Raw genomic sequence first — 16,987 nt, forward strand, 5'->3', positions numbered from 1 at the left:
GCCCCTGTCCCACTTAGGAAACCTGAACAGAAACCTCTGGAGACTTTGAGCCCCACCCAAGGTTTCCGTGCGGTTCCCGGAGGTTTTTGTCAGTCTCCCTACCAGCTTCCACTACCTGCAACCTCCGGGAACCTTGGGTGGGGTGCAAAGTCTCCAGAGGTTTCCGTTCAGGTTTGCTAAGTGGGACAGGGGCTTAATACACTAGGAGTACTGAGGATCCGATCTTGGTGCACGTCCATATATTCCTAAAGATGGCACAAGATGTAGATATGGTGTGGATAAACATTTAGTGTATATGTCCTATCCCTATTTGACTTCCCAAATTGCAACATCTCACACTTTCCAGGATTGAATTCTATCTGCCAATGTTCTGTCCACCTTTCCATCTGCAGATAATTTTGTGATGATATATCTTATGAACATCACAAGACTAGGATATGAATGGTTGGGCTTATGCAGTGAAGTAACTCAACAGCACCCCCTTAAGTACATTGTAAGTATAAGCAAACAAGGCTAATTTTGCCAATAGCACCCATATTCTGAGGAAAGAATTTTCAAAAATTATATGATTATTCTTTATATTATGGATTGTTGCACAGTGCATGAGAGAATGCCACAATAGTTAACTTAATGATGAAATGAAGAATCTATTTGGTGAATTTTAAGTTTAGTTTATTGTCACGTGTACCGAGATACAGTGAAATACTTTTGTCGCATGCTAACCAGTCAGCAGAAAGACAATACATGATTACAATTGAGCTATCCACAGTGTACAAATACATGATAAAGTGAATAACGTTTAGTGTAAGATAAAGCCAGTAAAGTCTGATTAAAGATAGTCCGAGGGTCTCTAAAGCAGTAGATAGGATGATAGGATGGCTCAGTTGCCTGATGACAGCTAGGAAGAAACTCCCTGAATCTGGTGGTGTGTGTTTTCACACTTCTATGCCTTGAATGTCAATGGAAGAGAGGTTTGTTTGTGTGATGGTCTCGGCTGCATTCACAATTCTCTGCAATTCCTTGCGGTCTTGGATGGAGCTGCTCCCAAACCATGCTGAGATGCATCCCGATAAAATGCTTTCTACGGCGCATCTGCAGAAGTTGGTGTGAGTTGTTGGGGGCATGCCAAATTTCCTAAGCCTTCTACGGAAGTAGAGGCGTTGGTGTGCTTTCTTGGACATAGCTTCAATATGGGTGCTCCAGTAGAAGCTGTTGGTGATATTTACAACCAGGAATTTGAAGCTTTCAACAAACTGCTTCGGCGTCATCATTGCAAACCGTGGTTTGTGTGCCGCCTTCCTGAAGTCGATCAGTATCTCCTTTGTCTTGCTGACATTAAGAAAAAGATTATTGTTTCGACACCAGGTCACGATGTTCTCAATCTCCTTCCTGTACACCGACTCATCATTATTTGATATCCGGCCCATAATAGCGGGGTTGTCTGCGAATTTGTAATTTGTAAGTTTGCCCAATGCACTAAAGAAAGTTAATGAACAGAGTGAGATGAGGTCCAAGCCCAATGTTCCTTAAATTGGCAACACAGATCAAGAGGGTGGTGAAGAAGGCAAACGGCATGCTTACCTTTATAAATTGGATCATAGAATATAACAGTTTGGATATTATGTTGCAATGTTACAAAGCATTTATTGGGCTGCACTTAGAGTGTCGTGTGCATTTATGGTCACCACATGTGGGATGGGTGTGGTTACAACAGAGAGAGTGCATAGATGATGCAGTTAGAAAGAAACAAGAACACTCCATTTATCATTCCTTGGCCCAGTTTCTCAACTGATCTAGATCTTGTTGCAAGATTTACTGTGATTTTGCCTGATTAGAGGAGTTTGGTCATGGGGAGAAATTGGCTAGACTAGGCTTATTTTCCATGGAGCAGAGAAGGCTGAGGGGTTTTAAAAGTTTGTTTTGGTGATTTCTTTAGCTTTTTTATGTGGGGGAGGGGGGTAGGGTAAGGGGGAAACCGTTTCCCAGTCACTTCCTGGCGAGGCCGCGACTATTCTCTGAGTCGCGTCCTCGCCCCCCCTCCTCGCGGCCTACCACCTGGATTGGAGCAGCCTTTCCTGCCGGGGACCCGGACCAGAGCTTCATCAGCGGCGGCGCAGCACTGGATACATCACATTACTTACCTGGATTGCCGTTTGAAGCTCCGGAGTGTTGGGTCTGCTGCTTTAACATTGGAGCTGTGGTTCATAGAGTTTCCAGCACGGGGGGCGCTGACTTCAACATCGCGGAGTCCTGGGATCCCTTTGCCGAGGGCCACCAGTGTTGAATCTCCGCCTAGCGCGGCCTGTGGACTTCGGGAGCTGCGGACTCCGGTAGGAGGTGGCCGATTCGGATGTCCAAGCCGTTGAGGATGTCCTCCAGACCCGACATTGGACTTCCATCACCCTGGCGAGCGGGCCTGAACATTGGGCCGCCCATAGCGGCAACAGCGGGGGGGGGGGGGGGGTTCAGGAGCCCCCCGACCACAGGAGGACAACAGAGGAGGACGACTGCATTCTGGAGCCTTCCCTCACAGTGGGAAACTGTGGGGATGTCTGTGTTAAAGACTATCATGTTCTGTGCTCTTTATTATTCAGATGGCTGTATGGCGACCACACATTTCACTGTACCAATTGGTACATGTGACAAATAAATGTAAATGTATCTTGAGGTAGTAGTTTGTGAAAGGATGGAATTTTAAAGGGATCTGAGGAATGTGTTTTTACAGAGAGAGTGTATCTGGAGTGTGCTGCCAGAGAAAGTGGTGGAATCCGATACAATCACTATGTTTAAGAGGCTTGTAGGTAGACACTTAAATAGGCGAAGCATTAGTATATGGTCCTAGTGTCAGTAAATGGGATTCCTGTGGATGGGCAAAATGATCGGCATGTACATAGTAAGCCAAAAGGCTTATTTCTGTGCTGCATGACTCTTATTCTAGTTGATCTTGCATTCATGCTGTTAAGCTTTAAGACTACAGGCTTTGGTCAAATACAATCCTGTTGCTGATCACTAGCATCATCTCAAACATACCGAATTTGGAGTTGACAACAAGATCTAGATCTGTTGAGAAACTGGGCCAAGGAATGATAATGTGAAGTGTTGCACTTTGGTTCGTCAAACAAGTGCAGTGAACATAGTGCCCTGGAGTGTCCTGCTGAACAGTGAGATCGAGGAGTACAGGAGCACGGTTCGCTAAAAGTGGTAGGAAGGAATTCCAGATGCTGGTTTACACCAAAGATAGAAGCAAAATGCTGGAGGCATCATCATGCCGAGACAGGCAACATCTCAGGAGATAAGGAACGGGTGACCTGAACCCCTGATGTTTGGGGAAACTCCAAACATCACCCATTCCTTCATTCCAGAGATGCTACATGTTCCACTGAGTTACTCCAGCATTTTGTATCTATCTTTAAAAGTGGTGTCAGATGGACAGGGTGATGAGGAAGGCATTTGGCATGCATGCCTTCATTGGGAAGGGTATTGAGTACAAAAGCTGGGACATCGTGGCATTGGTGAGACCACATTTGGAGCACTATGTGCAATTCTGGTTACCCTGCTACAGGAAGGATGCTATTTAGATACCACATGGTCTGCATGGACAGAACGGACAAGGTCCTGTTTCCGTGCTAAACAGCTGTACGACCGTGGCCGTAACTGCGGCGATTCAAGGCAACAACTCACTGCCCTTTTCCCAGGGCCGACTAGAAATGGCTACAAATGCTGGCCTCGCCACCCGGAAACTTGTCTTTAAAAGTTTGTAAAACGAAATGAATAACCCTCCGAATAAAAGGGAGCTGCCGGCGACGAGACAGGCCGGTCTTTATCCGCATCCCGGCTCTTAGTTTGAAGGGTTCGTGACCCACAGGTGCTGGCCCGATTCTTGAGTTCTCCACAATCCCAGCACCTGTGTCTCAGTGAGTGTGAGGGCGGCGGCGGTTCCAGCGCCCCAGCCCCAGTTCCAGCTCCAGCGGTCGGGGACGGGGAGTGGCTCCGCCCCGCTGACCGGGAGGGCGGGTCCCGGATCTCCCCATCCGCCTCCCGGAGACCGGAGACCGGGGCCCGGCTGAGGCACCGACATCCCCGGGGCTTTTGGACGGAGAACTTTTCGAAACTTTGTGCCGAGTCCGGGAGTCGAGCGGCTCCGTGGACCGGCTGGCGGTGATCCCGGGACCGGAGCTTCTGATATCGGGGTATTTGGTGAGACTTTAATTAAACTGTGGCCGCGGTTTGATCGGCGAATGCATTTCAAGAACAAACTCGGCTGATGTTTGGACATAATTATTCACCGTTTCGTTTGAGACTTATTACGGAAAGAAGTCTGAAGAAGGGTTTCGGCCCGAAACGTTTGCCTATTTCCTTCGCTCCATAGATGCTGCTGCTGCACCCGCTGAGTTTCTCCAGCTTTTTTGTGTACCTTCGATTTCCCAGCATCTGCAGTTCCTTCTTAAACAAAGAAGTTGATGTGTTTGGTGTAGGATTACAACTTGATACCATTGACTGTGCGTGTCACCTGCCCGTTCGCTGCCGTTCCTCCCCTCCTCCACCTGTCCGCTCGCTGCCCCGCTCTAGTTTGTATCACCATCTGGGGAGCAAGCAGAGATGGTACATCGTGGACACTTTGTCATTCTGTGTCGGAGTTTTCCCTGCTGATTTTGGATTGGAGCGAGACACTTTCCTTGTTTCCGGTCGGTTTATCTCTTGTTTCTTTAATTTCGGTTTTTTTGTGTGTAGGAAGTCTCATTTGTGACTTCTGAAACTTCACACACGAATGTTAACTGAATTTCCGTGGTTAGATCAACTCCCAATTGTCTTTGGATCAATACGTTTCCCGGATCACCTAGTTACAGGAGAAACTCATCGGGTGCAGCAGTATCTATGGAGCGAAGGAAATAGGCAACGTTTCGGGCCGAAACCCTTCGAAGGGTTGCCTATTTCCTTCGCTCCATAGATGCTGTTACACCCGCTGAGTTTCTCCAGCATTTTTGTGTACCATCGATTTTCCAGCATCTGCAGTTCCTTCTTAAACACCCAGTTACAGCGCAGGTAGCGGTGTGCAGATCGAGTGGAATATGTTGCTCGTCACACTTTGGTTAAAAAAACAAACTGGAAAGGTGGAGTCATGCAGTGTGGAACCGGGCCCTTCGACCCAACTTGCCCACACAAGCCAACATGTCCCAGCTACATTAGTCCCATATGTCCGAATTTGGTCCATATCCCTCCAAACCTGTCCTATCCATGTACCTGTCTATTTTTTTCTTAAATGTTGGGATAGTCCCTACAACCAAGACAATTGGTAGATTTTCCCAACTCCACCTCTTTCCGCCTTCCACAGAGACCGTTCCCTCCGCAACTCCCTGGTTAACTCATCCCTTCCCATCCAAACTACCTCCGCCCTGGTACCTTCCCCTGCAACCACAGAAGATGTCCAGGGACCCCAACAGTCCTTTCAGGTTAGGTAGAGATTCACTTGCATCTCCTCCAACCTCATCTACTGTAAAAGTTGTTCAAGATGTGGAGACCAAACACAGACTGGCCGATTATTTCGGGGCACACCTTCGCTCAGCCCGCGTGAACGAACCTGATCTCCCGGTTGCTGGACACTTTAATTCTCCTACCCATTCCTACACAGACCTTTCAGTCCTCGGGCTCCTCCATGTCAGAGTGGGGCTAAACGCAAATTAGAGGAACAGCATCTCCTATTTTGCTTGGGCAGCTTACAGCCCAGTGGTATGAACATTGATTTCTCTCACTTCAGGTAGCCCCCGGCATTCCCTTTCTCTCTCTCTCTCTATACCTCCCCCATCCAAGTCACACTAGCTTCTCATTTTCACCCTACAAACAGCTTACAATGTCCTGTTTCTTTTGTCATCGTTACTCTTTTGCATATCTTTCATTCATTGCTCTTTATGTCTCCACATCACCGTCTATACCTCTCGTTTCCCTTCACCCTATCCAGTCTGAAGAAGGGTCTCGACCCAAAACATCACCCATTCCTTTGCTTCAGAGATGCTGCCTGTCCTGCTGAGTTACTCCAGCTTTTTGTGTCTATCCTCGGTTTAAACCTGCACCTGCAGTTCTTTCTTATACAATTGGTAGTTTGGAGTTTGTAATGTTCAGGAGCCTGGTGGTTATTGGAAATAAGCTGTTCCTGAACAGAGGTCAGAGTTTTCAGACTTCTATACCTTCTTGATGTCCAGGGTGGTGAGGGTCCTTGATGATGCTGGCTGCCTTCTTGTGGCAGTGCCTACTGTAGATCCCTTTGATGGTGGGACCTGTAATGGACCGGGCAGTGTCCACCACTTTTTGTAATCTCCTTTGCTCCTGGTCATTTAAATTGTCAAACCAGGCCATGATGAAACCAGTCAATATTCTCTCTACCATATATCAATAGAAGTTCAAGGGAGTATTCATTTCATACTGAATCTTTTTAATCTTCTGAGGAAGTTGAGGCGTTGATGGCCTTTCATTATGATTGGTTCTATGTGCCAGGTCCAGTCCCATCTTCAGAGATGTGCATGCCCAGCAATTTGATTGTTGACTCTCCACCACTGACCTTTTTGATGAAGGCAGATTTGTGGATATTTGGCCCTTTCTCTTCTGGTCAGTAATCAGCTCTTTGGAGATAGACACAAAATGCTGGTGTAAAATGCTCGTTTACTTTTCTAGTTCAATCGTTATAATTACTTTAAGAACCCATTGTAACACTGCTCTTCCCACACTGATGATCGTGGTCAACATCGAGATAACAGCTAAACAAAGAAGGTGGCCTAACGATTTGCTAGCTGCTTGATGTTAATTTGCTTGGAACCTCAGAGCTCACCACATGACTCGGCTGTAGTTGATTGTGGTGCTTTTAAGCATCGCTTTTCATGCTTCTTTATTGTTTCCTGCACGTTGTGCCTGCAGTTTCTTTCCGTGGTTTACAATCTGCTGCTCTGTCTGCTTTTGCAGGTCCTTTGCCTCTCTTTCAAAGAACTGCATCATAGTTTTCATGGGCTCCTCTGTGTAAACCGCTGACTCTACTGATTGCCGTGTTCAGATGCAGAAAGATATTTATCTAAGCTAAGATCCAAAGGTTAAATTGAATAGAATTTTTTTTAAACTTAAAATCGGCTTCTAATAAATAAATAAATAAATAAATAAATAAATAAATTTAAAAATTGAGCTAGAAAAGTTAAAAAATATTCAACATTAAGATAGTGTGAGGAGAAAGTGTTTTGCAACACACTAGTAGCAAACAGAAATGTGGGGAAATAATGTTGGTTGGAATTTATTGAAATTAAAAATATTACTGAGAAATTTGAAATGGACAAATTATAGACTCGGCCATTTTATGAAATGAGGCAATTTGCGTGTCATGCCTGTCTGGTCAAAAAAAGAAAAAAACGACCTGACCGATCACTTGCAATGTTCTCTAAACATTTCACGATAAACAGTTGAGCCATGGGGAGTGTAGCAGAAAGAAGGATCTAGGAGTACAAGTATATAGTTCCCTGAAAGTGGCATCACAGATTGACGAGGAGGTGAAGAAGGATTTTGGCACGCTGGCCTTCATCAGTCAGGGCACTGAGCATAGAAGTTGGGATGTTTTGTTGGTTTTAGTATTGGTATTGGTTTATTGTCTAATGTTTTGGGGGACTGTCTGTCCAGAATATAAAGAAGATCCATACATGACCACAATCAGAAGCCATATGTGAATAAAACAGATTGCAGAATATAGCATTATATCTGTGGAGAAAAAGCTGCAAGACCCACAATGCGGTAGGTGGTGGGTTCAGGAACACATTCCTTAGCTTGTAAGTTCATTCAAGAGTCTGATAACAGTGGGGAAAGAGCTGATCTGGCAGTACATGCCACCATCTGCATCTTCTGTCCACCAAGAAGCTGTAGAGTTGCTGCCTTACAGTGAATGCAATGCCGGAGACCCGGGTTCGATCCCGACTATGGGTGCTGTCTGTACGGAGTTTTATGTTCTCCCCATGACCTGCGTGGGTTTTCCCCGAGATCTTTTGTTTCCTCCCACACTCCAAAGAGGTAAAGGTTTGTAGGTTAACTGGCTTGGTAAATATAAAATTTGTCCCTAGTGTGTGTGTAGGATAGTGTTAATGTGCGGGGAACACTCGTTGGCGTGGACCCTGTGGGCCGTGGGGCCTGTTTCTGCGCTGTATCTATCAAACTAAAGGGGAATGAATGATCCTTGATTCTGTTGGCTGGTTTCTGGAACAGTGTGAAGTGAAGATAGAGTCGGGGGGGGGGGGGTGGGGGGAGAGAATGGAGGGGTAGAGGGCTTGGTGATTGAGGCTGGTTAGAACAATGCCCTGCAAACTCTCTCAGTCTTGGCAGAATGTTTGCCAAACCAAGCTGTGATAGAATGCTTTCTATCGTGCATGTATAGAAGAAATCGGTTAGAGTAATTTGAGACATGTGAATTTCCTTTGTCTTCTGAGAGGCGTTGGTGTGCTTTCTTGTCCATATCATATCTGCACTAGGACAATTTGTTGCCTATCTTTACACTTAGGATCTTGAAGCCCTCGACCATTATCACTTTGGCACCACTTGCACTCTGCCCCGTTTCCTGAAGTCATGAACCAACTCCTCCATTTTGTTGATATTGAGGGCAAGGGTGTTGTTTTGGCACCATGATATTAATCTCTATATCTCCTTCCAGTATTCTGTCTCATCATTATTTGAGATCCGGCCCACAACAGTGATATGTAGGAAGGAACTGCAGTTGCTGGTTTACACTGAAGATAGACACAACATGCTGGAGTAACTCAGCGGGACATGCAACATCTCTGGAGAGAAGGAATGGGTAATGTTTCGCGTCAAGACCTTACTTCAGACTACTTTTCCTCTACAGTGATGTCACTTGTAAACTTGTAAATGGCGGTTGACCAGAATTTGGCCACATAGCGCAGAGAGTATAGTAAGAAACATAGAAACATAGAAATTAGGTGCAGGAGTAGGCCATTCGGCGCTTCGAGCCTGCACCGCCATTTAATATGATCATGGCTGATCATCCAACTCAGTATCCCGTACCTGCCTTCTCTCCATACCCTCTGAACCCCTTGGCCACAAGGGCCACATCTAACTCCCTCTTAAATATAGCCAATGAACTGGCCTCAACTACCCTCTGTAGCAGAGAGTTCCAGAGATTCACCACTCTCTGTGTGAAAAAAAGTTCTCCTCGCCTCGGTTTTAAAGGATTTCCCCCTTATCCTTAAGCATAAGGGGCTGAGAACATAGCACTGGTGTTGAGAATTATAGTGGAGCATGTTTTATCCCTTATCCTTACTGATTGCATTCGAGGGACCAAGAAGTCAAGGGTCCAGTTGCAGAGGGGGATTGCTGACTCCTAGGACCAGAAGGTTGGAGATGAGTTTATTTGGGATTATGGTGTTGAAGCTGGGGCTATCGTCAATAAATGTGTCAGTGTTATTTGTAAACAGAGTTGGAATAAACGTGTTATAATTTCGGTTGGAAGCAATGGAATACACCAGGGATCAATTGATGTCCAAGTTTCATGATGACCAGAAAAGGTTGGAAAGACAGAAAAATCTGTAAATGCTGAAAACTGAACCAAAAGCAGAACAGCTGGAAGAACTCTGCCAGTCAGGTGCATCTGTGGAAAGAGAAAGCAGTTAACATTTCAAAGAAGAAATCCTTCCACAGAACTTTGAACTGAGAACTGGGAGGCACATTGTGAACGAGTTATTCACTGAAGCGGGCTCTTTGGTTTATTGTTTGTTGTCGTATGTATGGGTACCGTGAAGTACGGAAACAACTTAAAATTTGTTTGCAGCAGTTTTGTTCTGTAGCTGATCGAGATCCCGCTGTATACTTTTGACAGCCGCCATATACGCCGACAGCCTTTCTAACAGTCGAGGACCACGGCAATTTTGACATCATCTGCAAACTTACTAGTGAACACGTCAACATTTATATCCAAGTCATTTATGTAAATCAAAAACACCAGAGGTCCCTCTAAGAAACTCCACTGGTTATAGGTTTCCAGCCTGAATATTGTCCTTCTACCACAGTGGGATATTATCCTTCTTCCATGTGTAAAACCTCTTTGCATTTCAGATTGTTTCATTCATTTAACATTTAGTTTTCAGTTTATTTATTAAAGTCAAGTTGCGTTTGCACAATTATGGTGAGATACAGGTACAATGAAAATTTTGCTTGCAGTGAAATCGCAGGCACACAGAATATACTAACACAAAATAGAATTATATATAAATCACATGTAAACTACACCTGTATTCTACAAAATCATTTAAAGAAAAAGACCCTGCAATAGTTTAGTTTATTAATTAAATAAGCAGGTTTCTAAAATCTGTGCTTTCCTTTCCCAGGTGTACAGGAGAATTAAAGAGCCTACAATTGGGAGAAAGAGTAGAACAACTACAGTTGATGCAGCCTTCCCCTGAACCATGGCAACTGCTGACCAAGAGTTTTTGGCAGAGATAACAGCTGAAGACGAAGATGGTGTTTCAGGGGCTGAGGTCCATGTTAACACACAACTGGATCTGACAACAAAAGTTCAAGAATTTTTCCTGATCTGTGACCGGGAATGTAAAGGATTTATTAACCGGAGAGACCTGGAGGTAGGGTCCACGTGGGGGTTTGTATGAGGGTCCGCGTGGGGGTTTGAATGAGGGTCTGCGTGGGGGTCCGTAAGCTTGAGAATTTTTTTTAAAACAGCATTCAAATGTAAACTTTAAATATTTCCGCGACTCCTTGTCTTAGCTGCCGTTGTCAGTCAGGGGAAGGAGAATTCCTAGGGCAACAACAAAGTGGCTCTCATTATTTCTCCTGTTCAGCTCATTTCTCCCATCTCTACTAAGGAAGACCACCTCTGATTTCAGTGTGCCGATCTGCCAGTTGTATGCACGGTCTCGACTCAAAACACCCACATTTCCCTCCCAGAGATGATGCCCGATCCATTGAGTTCCACCAGCAGATTGTTTGTTTTAGTCTTGCATCTTTGTTTAATATTTCATTGAATAATAAGGTGCCAAAGGAAACCATCTTTAGTATGAGAAGAGCAATTATTCTCCCTGGCCTCACTGCCTCCTTCCAGTTAGAGAAGACACAGTTCCCTAGTCCTTTCCTTTCAGCCGCTAGCTTCTACACCAGCACATCATCCCTTGTCAGTTCCATCAGCTACGGCAATATCCCATCACTGGTCACATCTTATTCTCCCCACTTCTTTGCTTTCCTTATGGACCACCCCATCCATGACTCATCCATCCCCACCCACTCCACCCTGACCCCAGACACGTTCCCCTTCAACCACAGCAAATGCAACACTTGTTCTTGCATCTCCTCCTGCACTGAGGGACACTGAGGAAACTCAACACTCCCCCAATGCCTCTTACAAGCTTCTGCAGAAGCATACTGTCGGGTTGCTTTGGAAACAGCTCCGCCCAAGACTGCAAGAAATTGCAGAGTTATGGATGTAGCCCGGTCCATCACACAGGCCAAATTCCCACCGTTGACTCCGCCTATTCTTCTGCTGCATTGGAAAAGCAGTCAACATAATCAAAGACTTGTCCCACCGCGGACATTCCTTCTTCTCCCTACTCCCAGCCAGAAGGTACAGAAGCTTGAAAACATACACCATCAGACTTGGGAACAACTATTTCCCCTCTGTTATCAGACTTCTGAATGGTTCTTCCATGAGTACTGTCATTATGACATTGGACTGTGTCTATGTACTTGAGTTTGATTTGATTGTATTTATGCATATTACATATTATCTGATCTAATTGGATAGCATGCAAAACAAATTTTTCCACTGTATCTCGGTACACGGGACAATAATAAATCTGAACCTAATGTACCATCAAGAGACCTAAATTCCTGTTGAGGCAAAGATTCACATGCAATCTCCTCGAACCTCGTCACTCCATTTGGTGCTCTCAATGCCTCCTCTTCTACATCGGTGAGACAAAGTGCAGAGGAGGTGACAGATCTGCAGAACGCCCGGGTTTGGTCCGTGTCTATCCCAGCTCCCAGTTGCATACCATTTCCAATCCCATTCCCCTTCAAATTCCGACCCTGACCAATGCTATAGTGAGGCCAAATGCAAACTCAAGGATGAACACCTCAAATTCTGCCTGGATAGTGTACACCCAATGATGTAACCAAAAGTTGGAAAATTCATTGTTCATATCATTGGGCGTAGTCATCTTTCTATGAAGGCTGCTGCTTTCTTTGTTATTTTTATGCTTTCTTTCCACAGGTTAAATACTTTTTCACCCCCATTCTGCTGACCTGAATTCATTTAATCTCCACATAAATTGCCTGATCTGCTCTTTTTTTTTCTGTTTTGTTTGAACATCTTTTATTTATAAGGCTATCTGCCCATGCACATAACTGTCCTAATCCATCCAAATCTGGATAATTTTTCTTTTTTGTTTTGGCCTCTTTTTTTTCTGATGCTCTGTGATATTTGCAAATGCCCTTATGCGTAGTGTGCATCTGTATTTGGGTCGGTAATGGGACCGATGCTGCAAGGACTGAGCTGGATTCATGTTCTCATTTTCCCAGCACCTTCAGGAAGAGTTGCCTCTCGGCCCAGAGGAGTTGCAGAGCGTATTTGATGCACTGGATACAGATGGGAACGGGAAGCTTACCTTGGAGGAATTTACCACAGGCTTTAGTGAGTTACAAAATAATTTTAATTTTCAATCAATCAATCAATCAACCTTTATTGTCATCTTGCAAAGCAACAGTGGTACAGTGCAAAATGAGAAGAAGTTTCCCAGGGAATACCAGAGCATCGCACATAAAACCTAAACATTTCACACATAATAAAAACAATAAAAACAATCCAGTCCCTGATAAAGCAGTACGAATAGTTAAAAAGTGCAGATAAAAACAGCAACATTAAAATACAGTAAAGAACAGTCATAGAATGTCCAGGGCAGCTGATTTAAGTGGCCAGTGCCAGAGTTATTAAATTGTCAGTGCAAAGCAGTAGAATCAGGTGGAAGGAAGCTGTTTAGCAGTCTGGTTGACCGGGCTTTGATGCTACGGTATCTCTTGCCTGATGGCAGGAGATCCAGATGTGTGTGGAGGGGGTGCAGTTTGTCCTTAGCTATTCTCAGTGCTTTTTTCAGGCAGCGGCTCTGGAACAGTTCTTGTACCGCGGGTAGGGAGACGCCAATGATCCTCTCTGCTCCCCTCACTACCCTCTGCAGAGACTTCCTGTCTGAGCAGTTACAGTTGGAGTACCACGTGTTCATGCAGTACATGAGTACAGACTCCACCGTGCCCCTCTAAAAATCCTGAGGATGTTGGTGGGGAGTGAGGCCTGTTTGAGTTTCCTCAGGTAGTGCAATCGCTGATGGGCCCGTTTGACAATCCCAATGTTGTTCCTGGACCAGGTGAGACTGTCTGTAATTTGCACTCCGAGGAACTTTATGCTCTCCATTCTCTCCACCGTGGTGCCACTGATGTTGAGGGGTGTGTGTTTTGGCTGCGACCTCCTGAAGTCGACAATCATCTCCTTTGTTTTGTTTTTAATTTGTTTTCAATTATTAAACAGGTATACTTTGGCTACAAGGAGGAGAACATTTAACATGGGTTTTTAGACAATATGACCTGGACCTTGCTGTTTGGTAGGGATGGGCTACTGGGCTGATTTTGAGAAAAATATGCTAAAGACAGAGGAATTACTAATACAAATAATTATTAAATTATATAAAGATCAGTATGGATTTATTCTGCATCTAAACTGAGTGGAATTGCACTGAAAGAATACTGAGCTACTGCTGACATATAACAGATCAAAATGCAATATAATTGTTTTTTTTTAATCTGATTCCTAAATCTTGGAACTTTTCGGCCTTCAGGTCAATTTCTGTTTAAAGAAAAGATACTCGTGAACAAGGCAAATCCCAGCCGGGATCAAAGTGAAGGGCTGGGTTGGGATGGATCAGACAGACAGTCGGCAGTGATGGAGAAGGAAGAAGAATGCTGCTTTCACACGCTGATGGACAAGTTGGGAGCAAAGAACGTCTTTACAGAGTAAGTAGAATTTTAGCAACATGTGAGATGACATGGAGACACAAGTAACTGCAGATGTTTGAATCTTGAGCAAAGGACAAAGTGCTGGAGGAACTTTGCTCTGATCTGAAATATCGTCTGTCCGTTCACTCCCCGATGTTGTCTTCTCTGCAGAGTTCCTCCAGCACATCCATTAGGCCTCTGGTTTTCTTGTTCCCAATTCCCCGATCCTTGGTGTCAATAGGCTTTCCTGATGTGGGATGCAGGTGTGAAGGAACGGTACAGCATTGTTACCATGAAGGTATTAGCCCTTGCATCTCCATCACACCACAGGATGGTCAGTGGGTCCTCTGCCTCTTCCTGGAGCAGAGACCCAACCAGCTCCTCTCCATGAACACCTCATTCACGTGGTTGAACGTGCCTTTACATCGAACATCAACTTTGCATCACTTCCTTCAGATCAAGGTGTAGCTGTGGGTCACATGGGCTCAAGCTGTGCTTGTCTTTCTGTGGGATATGTGGAACGATATTAGTTTCAGTCCTATTCTGGCACTCAACTTTTTTTTCCAGTTAATGGCTGCATGGGTGTTGCTGCCCAGCGCTCAGGCAGAATAAAAAAATGTCATTACTTTTGCTGCCCTACCAAACCCTCACCTTAACACGGTCAATCTTTGACTGCTCATTCTTTTTCTGGTCTCTGTCTACATCTCGGGGGATAAACTAGCTACTGACATCCATTGTAAGTCTACCGACAGCACCACGATTCTCCATCCCACTTGCCTGCTAGGAGAACTATTCCATTCTTCCAGTTCCTCTGTCTCTGCCATATTTCCATACAAGTGCATTTGCAGTGTCTTCCTGCTTCCTGAACCATGTCTCCCTCTCTGCCATGGTTATCGAGGCCCTTGACTGCATCCCATCCATTCTATTCTCATCCCTTCTCCTCCAGGACAAAACAAGGATAGCGTTCCCCTGGTTATCACCTTCCATCGCCCATTCTCTGCATTCATAGATACTTACAGCATGGAAACAGACCCTTTGGCCCAACTGGCTTACAGTGGCCAACATATCCCATCTACACTAGTCGCACCTGCTTAGGTTTGACCCATATCCCTTTTAAACCATTCCTATCTCTCTAAGTGTTTCTTAAACGTATGTGCCTCAACTACCTTCCCCGGCAGCTCATTCCAAACTCCTATTACCCCTTGTGTGAAAAAGTGACCTCTTTGGTTCCTATTAAATCTTCCACCCCCCCTCACCTTAAACCAATATCCTCTGGTTCTTGATTCGCCAACTGGGCAAGAGACAATGCATCTACCCGATCTATTCCTCTCATGATTTTGTACACCTCTACAATATCATCCTCCTGCGCTCCAAGGAATAGAGTCCTAGCCTGCTCAACCTCTCCCCATGGCTCAGGCCCTCGAGTCCTGGCAACATGCTCGTAAATCTTCTCTGCACCCTTTCCAGCTTGAAAACATCTTTCCTATAACATGGTGCCAGAAACTAAACACAATACTCCAAATGCGACCTCACCAGCATCTTATACAACTGCAACATGACCTGCTAATTTCTATACTTAATAGAAACATAGAAAATAGGTGCAGGAGTAGGCCATTCGGCCCTTCGAGCCTGCACCGCCATTCAATATGATCATGGCTGATCATCCAACTCAGTATCCTGTACAGTATCCTGTACCTGCCTTCTCTCCATACCCCCTGATCCCTTTAGCCACAAGGGCCACATCTAACTACCTCTTATATAGCCAATGAACTGGCCTCAACTACCTTCTGCATCAGAGAATTCCAGAGATTCACCACTCTCTGTGTGAAAAAAGTTTTCCTCATCTCGGTCCTAAAAGATTTCCCCCTTATCCTAAACTGTGACCCCTTGTTCTGGACTTTCCCAACATCGGGAACCATCTTCCTGCATCTAGCCCGTCCAACCCCTTAAGAACCTGCTAATTTCTATACTCAATACAACTGCAACATGACCTTCCAACTCTACTCAACAGATAATTATCTGCACTTTCTGCCACATTCAAAGAGATTCCATCAGTAGACGTGTCTTTCCCTTCCCCAACATCCCTGAAGTGTGGGAGATAATCAGCAAGTCAGACTGCTTTGGCGGGAAGAGAAACAGAGTTAATGTTTCAGTTCAAAGACTCTTTGTCAGAACTGGGAAGGAGACAAAAAAAGGCTTATTAAGCTGCTGGGAACAAGGAGGGAACATCTCGGGGTAAAACCAGGGACCATGGAGATAAGCAGTTGACCAGGTTTCCTTGCAAGTGCAGGCAATGTAAAGTCCATTCACTTTGTCTCTTCCTACCATTCGGGGACCCGAGCACTCCTTCCACTGAAGCAGTCATTCATTTCTGGCAGTCTGTTCACCTGGACTTTAGTGTATCACCCTGGCTGGCCTTGCACATAGTTGCTAAAGACTGGGCATGGGGCAGATATCAAATGCAATGAATTCTATGTTTTTCAGTCAGGACGAAGTGCAAAACCTTTGGTCACAACTTCAGAAAGATGAACCACATTTGATCAGCAATTTTGAAGCATTTCTCACCCAGATTTTCACCCAGATGCAAAAGGCAAGCAAGGAAAAAAAGATAATGGAGTTGGCTTTAAAAAGGTTTGTTTACATTATCATTTTCCTTTTAGCAATTAATCAAATTTAAAAAATGAAAAGATGCATGAATGTTGTATCTAAAATTGTTCTCTATATCACTCGTAAAACCCAAAACAATAAATGGGATGATTTTATATTCTAACTATGGAAATCAGATAATTCAACATGAGCAGATGTTCCAAACAGTATCCAGTCAGTGAAAGGTCGAGGTTGATGTGTGGGATACACAATGTAAATTAAATCCAGTTCCTTAAAGATATTTTTTACTAAAGACTCTAGAAAAAGTGCTGGCAAATTGTATTAGTCTAGACGGGTACTCGATGGTTGGCATAGACTT

General features: G+C 44.7%; 1 protein-coding gene across 1 annotated transcript in view; it reads left to right on the forward strand.

Moving 5' to 3' along the window:
- The first annotated feature begins 2,720 nt into the window (after positions 1-2,720).
- Positions 2,721-16,987, forward strand: part of LOC129706280 (EF-hand calcium-binding domain-containing protein 4B-like) — a 37,675-nt gene continuing 23,408 nt past the window's right edge. Inside the window, exons 1-5 of the mRNA XM_055650466.1 lie at positions 2,721-4,197; positions 10,359-10,610; positions 12,559-12,670; positions 13,866-14,040; positions 16,507-16,653. Coding sequence (XP_055506441.1) covers positions 10,437-10,610; positions 12,559-12,670; positions 13,866-14,040; positions 16,507-16,653 — 608 coding nt within the window. The 5' untranslated portion in view covers positions 2,721-4,197; positions 10,359-10,436. The remainder of the gene's footprint in view (positions 4,198-10,358; positions 10,611-12,558; positions 12,671-13,865; positions 14,041-16,506; positions 16,654-16,987) is intronic.

This window comes from Leucoraja erinacea, chromosome 19 (genome assembly GCF_028641065.1).
Source record: "Leucoraja erinacea ecotype New England chromosome 19, Leri_hhj_1, whole genome shotgun sequence".
NCBI classification, from domain to species: Eukaryota; Metazoa; Chordata; class Chondrichthyes; order Rajiformes; family Rajidae; genus Leucoraja; species Leucoraja erinaceus.